Here is a 4802-nt window from a genome sequence, read left to right on the forward strand (position 1 = left end):
TTTGTTTGTTTGTTTTCCCTCCTCACTGCCAAGGGACTTGGTGCCACTTCACAACGCCTGTTCCTATGGTCATTATGAAGTAACAGAACTTCTAGTAAAGGTTGGTCTTTAATTTAATTCCTTTTTTGAAATTAGGTAAGATTCTTCTATCATAAATCATTCCTATTTTTTTTTGTACTTAACATCAAGTTTTGGAGGTTCAGTTTAATATTAGGTGCGCTAACTCCATCCTCCTTTTCAGCATAAATTTAAGTTTGCCAGTTAGGTTACCAGTGTGCCCTGACAACTGGGAGTGCCAGACAGCAGATCATCACTCCCAGGCACAGGGTGCATTGGGAGCCCTACACTTCAGTGTGTCCCCATGGCTAGAAGTGCCAGTCGACTGGCATTCCCAGCCTCAGGAGTGCATGGGAGTCTTGAAGGGCTCCAGCGTGCTCCTGAAACTGCAAGCACTGATCGGTGTTGGATGTACACTTCAGTTTAAAGCAGAATGAGAACCAGTCACAAAGTTATTACAAAAAATATTTACAGTACTTTGTGTAGTAATTTTGTAGCTTATTTTCTGTTTTGTTGTGCCATTAATGGCATGAATGTATGGCTGTGTCTCAGCCGCCTGCGGAGGGTTCAGGATTGAGAGTGTGGTCGGGGGTAGAAAGGTAAGAAAGGTTTATTGACTTAACAAGCACACAACTACATGTAAATAACAAAACAAGCGCAGACAATAATAATTCACGTTGGCAACTTATCAGCAGTCCCCTCTGATGCCTGATGTAAGACAAGTTTCGCTTCTGCAAAGCTCAGTGAAGTCGGGCATCTCTGATCAGCGCTGTCTGAGGTGTACCGGGAAGGACCCTGGTACTCAGTCTTTGGGCTGCTTGAGATCCATGGGCCAACCAAATCCAGGCCAGCAACTAATCTTAAATCAGGAGCTTCTTTTACAGAGCTGCATCTTCCTTCTAAATGATTTCCGGATGTGCCAGCCAATTTATAACTTTTGAGCAGCCATCCAGATTCTCCCATTATAATTATTCTTAGGACTGACCAATAACAGGACAAGCCTTGCATTCTTCTGATAAGGTTAATTTTAACTATGCCACAAAGCTTACCACTACTTCTACAAGGCCTTGCTAAATTTACTAAGCCATACTACATCTTTGACTTTAATTAGGGTTTTAACAACAACGTATGCTTAATATCTGAACAAATGACAGAAAAACACTTGGTCTAATCTTCACATAGCCTTCAGCAAGCACCTTTATCACACAGACATAATTTTCAGTTGTCACAGGCTGAATTACTACTAACAACCTGATTAACTGATCTATAATAATTAATTAGTATAAGGTGGTCATGAACATAACATCTGCAAGGAGCCATATATAAGAATGGACTGCCACTTTAAAACTTGAGCAGTGTTTATCTTAAGGTTGTTAATGTGGCGGAAGAAAACATTTGGTTTTGCTTTCAAACTTACAGATGTGTCACAAGTGCTTTTAAGAAGAGTTCTTAGTTGGGCAGGGTTAAAAATATTGTAGAAATGCCAAGACAGTGTTTTTTAGTCTTCATGTATAAACATTTCTGGCAAAGCTTCCTTTTTTGTCATCCTTGATGGCTTATCATTCAATGCTTACTGATGTCACAGCTTGAATGCAGAAAGAGACAACTACATACCTCTAAAATCTTTGTGTTGGCACAGCTGTCTGCAAAAGGTTACAGGCTTGGGGCTTAAAGGCTGTGTTTTCTGTGGCATATACGTTTCTACTAATGAATGAAATTCCTTTGTTAATTCAGTTGCTGAAGTGTCTGACTTTGTGTAAACGGGTTGGGCTTTTTATGATTGTCTCTGAAGTTGGAAAATAATCTCTCAGAAGTTTGGTTATAAGCCTAAAATTAAATTTGTGTTCATTAAAGGTTATGCGCAGTTTGTTTTGCACTTAAATGCTCCAGCAGTGGAGACCCTGTAAGTACTGAAGATCTATATTTCTGAAAACAGATCTTGGAAACTATCTGTGCATATATGTATATAACAGTCACTTAACTATCTGCTATATTACAGTTAATGACTACAGTTTTTCTTTAATCGTCTGCCTTTACTTTTGTGTCTGTCCACCCCGCCCCAGCATGGAGCATGTGTGAATGCAATGGATCTGTGGCAGTTCACTCCTCTGCATGAAGCAGCTTCTAAGAATAGGGTGGAAGTATGTTCTCTTCTGTTAAGTTATGGTGCTGATCCAACACTATTGAACTGTCACAACAAAAGCACCATTGATTTGGCCCCGACACCCCAGTTAAAAGAACGATTGGCATGTGAGTATAAAGTGAACCTGAAACTGAATAGAATGGATTACATATCATAGCTCGTGTTCCATTTGTTTCTTTGCATTGCATATTTTATTTCACGAATGTGTATCACACCAGTATTAGGTTTGAAAGAATGTTCACGTTTTGCAAGTAACTGTCTAATGTTTGCCAGGAGACTTGTTTCCATTTAGTTTAAAAAAGAATAATAGTTTCAAGTGAAAACAGAGCAGTTCCTCCAGCCTTAAACGTATTTTTGTTCAGTTTTACAGTCCTTTTGCTAAAATGAAGTGTGGATTTTCTTCCCTGAAACTGGTTTTTCCCTGCAAACTCTCCCTATGATCTCTCCAAAACCTGTTCTCCTTAAGATCATTTCAGGATTTCTCCTGAATTGTTTCAGCAAGCTGCATTTGAACAAAAGAAAAAGATGAATTACTTTTTGCAGGGGTCAGCAATGTTTTTGGGCAGTGCGCTAAAAACACCTGCAACTTCAGCTTGTAAGGTGTTGGTATACTGGGGAGGATGGTAGGGGAGCTGCGAGGGGCCTGATCGTTGGGACAGTGCAGCCTCTGCCCCTTTTCCACCATTTGCTCAAGGCATGTGTGCACCTGCTGCCAGCAACATGCTGGGCCGGGGCTTTGCAGACTCCAATGCAGCTGCTTGCAGCTTCCCAGGTGCTTGCCACAGCTGGCCCAGGCTGCTTGTACCAGGCAGCAAGGAGGCTGCAAGCAGCTGCACTGGGGTCTGTGGTGCCCTGGCCTGGCTTGTTGCTGGTAAGTGGGTCCACACACCCCTTGAAGTGGACGACAGGAAAGAGACAGGAGCTCCTATTGCCACAACAAAGACCAGGCCCCTTGCAGCTCCTCTGCAATCTGCCCCAAGACACACATGCCAAGGGTTGCCTATCCATCACTTCAAATAAATTTATGCTGAAGATGTTAAGTGCTACTGTTGGTTGTTTTTATTTGAGTTCTGAAGTGATAAATTGAAGCAAGGATTCTATCGGGGATAATTAAGGAATTGTCCTTATGTCCTGTGAGACCCCTGGCAGACATTCAGTGTAAAGGATCTGATCTGTGATCCCGACAGTTATGCCTCCTATCACAGCACAGATGAATGGCAGGAAGCACAATTGGGGCTCAGATACCAAGTGCTCCCTAACCTTGGGCTCTTCCTGCGCTGGCAAGTACCAAGCTGGGGACTGGTGTTTCTATGGCTTGGAGTGTCAGTGAGCTGTTTGTTGCTCCCAGCTGCAGTAGCACACCAGAGTCTTGAAGGGCTTCAGTGCACTGCTAAGTCTGGGAGTAGCTACATGTTCAATATAAGGCTTGATGAGAACCAGCCTAGTTGTTATACATTTTGTGCAATAACTTTGTGGCTTATTTCCTGTTTTATCATACCATTAATTTCTTGTACATGAATGTGGCTGGGCTATTACTCAACACATGATTTACTAGTCAGTCATGTCTTAAGTGTAACATCTGTCAAAGGCCTGAGTGAACAAACAGTGATTTTTCTGGAAACTTAAAATTGCTGTGCTGTATCCATTTAATGGACATAGTCGTTCAGTTAACTTAGAAAAGTACTTCTAAGTTCTCTCCCGATCCCCGAAACAAGTATTTCCCATTCTGGAAGCTACCAGTCCTCTTGATTCCTTTCACACCAGTATTTAAAAATAAATCTTCTTTTCTAGATGAATTCAAAGGTCACTCACTACTACAGGCTGCACGAGAATCAGATGTAGCTCGTATCAAAAAGCATCTGTCTTTGGAGACAGTGAACTTCAAGCATCCTCAAACGCATGAGACAGCATTGGTAATATTTCAGATATGATTTTTTTTTTTTTCATTGATTTAAGATATTTTGTGGCTGACTGAAAAAGTAAGGGATACTTTAAAACTGTTGATCCCTGATTTTTTTTTTTTTGACCCCTTCAGGTAAAGGAGACTGGGGAATCTAGTATAAAATAAATAATCAGGACAGTAAATGTGTTCTTGTTTTAACATTGTTATTCCTGTCAGTTTTTACAGAATAACTCATTCCCATAATATCAGTGAATTTGAATCTAGTCTGCTTCTTTTTTCTAGGTTTCCTCCTTCACTGGTCATCTTCTCATTTCCTTCCATGAAATACTTAACATTTCAGTCTCTTGTTTTTGTATCACTTATCAGTCTTTTAGCTAAGATCCAGGTATAAGTGTGCATGTTTTTAAAGTTAAACTTTTCTTCACTTTTTGCCTCTCTTTCTAATCCTTTCAGGTGGCTTTAGTTGTTCTGTCACTTTAGAAGTTTGCATCACATTTTTATTTCATATACTCTTCAAATGTAATTGCTGAATTAAGGTAATAATGATAAACCCATTTCCAATAGAAGCTGCTGCAGTATAACAGTAGACATTCCCTATTCCTCATTTCATTCCTGACACGGGCAATCATCCTGACTTTTTTTTTTGTTTAGAACCCAGCCAGTTCTTGATCTAGGTGTAAAATATAAACATATTCGGAA

The 4802-nt window shown here is 40.4% G+C and overlaps 1 protein-coding gene across 1 annotated transcript in view; it reads left to right on the forward strand.

Moving 5' to 3' along the window:
- Positions 1-4802, forward strand: part of TNKS2 (tankyrase 2) — a gene marked incomplete at its 5' end in the record, with an annotated part of 74888 nt that overhangs the window by 19829 nt on the left and 50257 nt on the right. The window contains 3 exons of the mRNA XM_019502601.1: positions 34-100; positions 2121-2307; positions 3992-4113. Of these exons, the coding sequence (XP_019358146.1) occupies positions 34-100; positions 2121-2307; positions 3992-4113 (376 nt within the window). The remainder of the gene's footprint in view (positions 1-33; positions 101-2120; positions 2308-3991; positions 4114-4802) is intronic.

The sequence above is a fragment of the Gavialis gangeticus genome, unplaced genomic scaffold (assembly GCF_001723915.1).
Source record: "Gavialis gangeticus isolate Ggan-Ray unplaced genomic scaffold, GavGan_comp1, whole genome shotgun sequence".
Lineage (NCBI taxonomy): Eukaryota > Metazoa > Chordata > Crocodylia > Gavialidae > Gavialis > Gavialis gangeticus.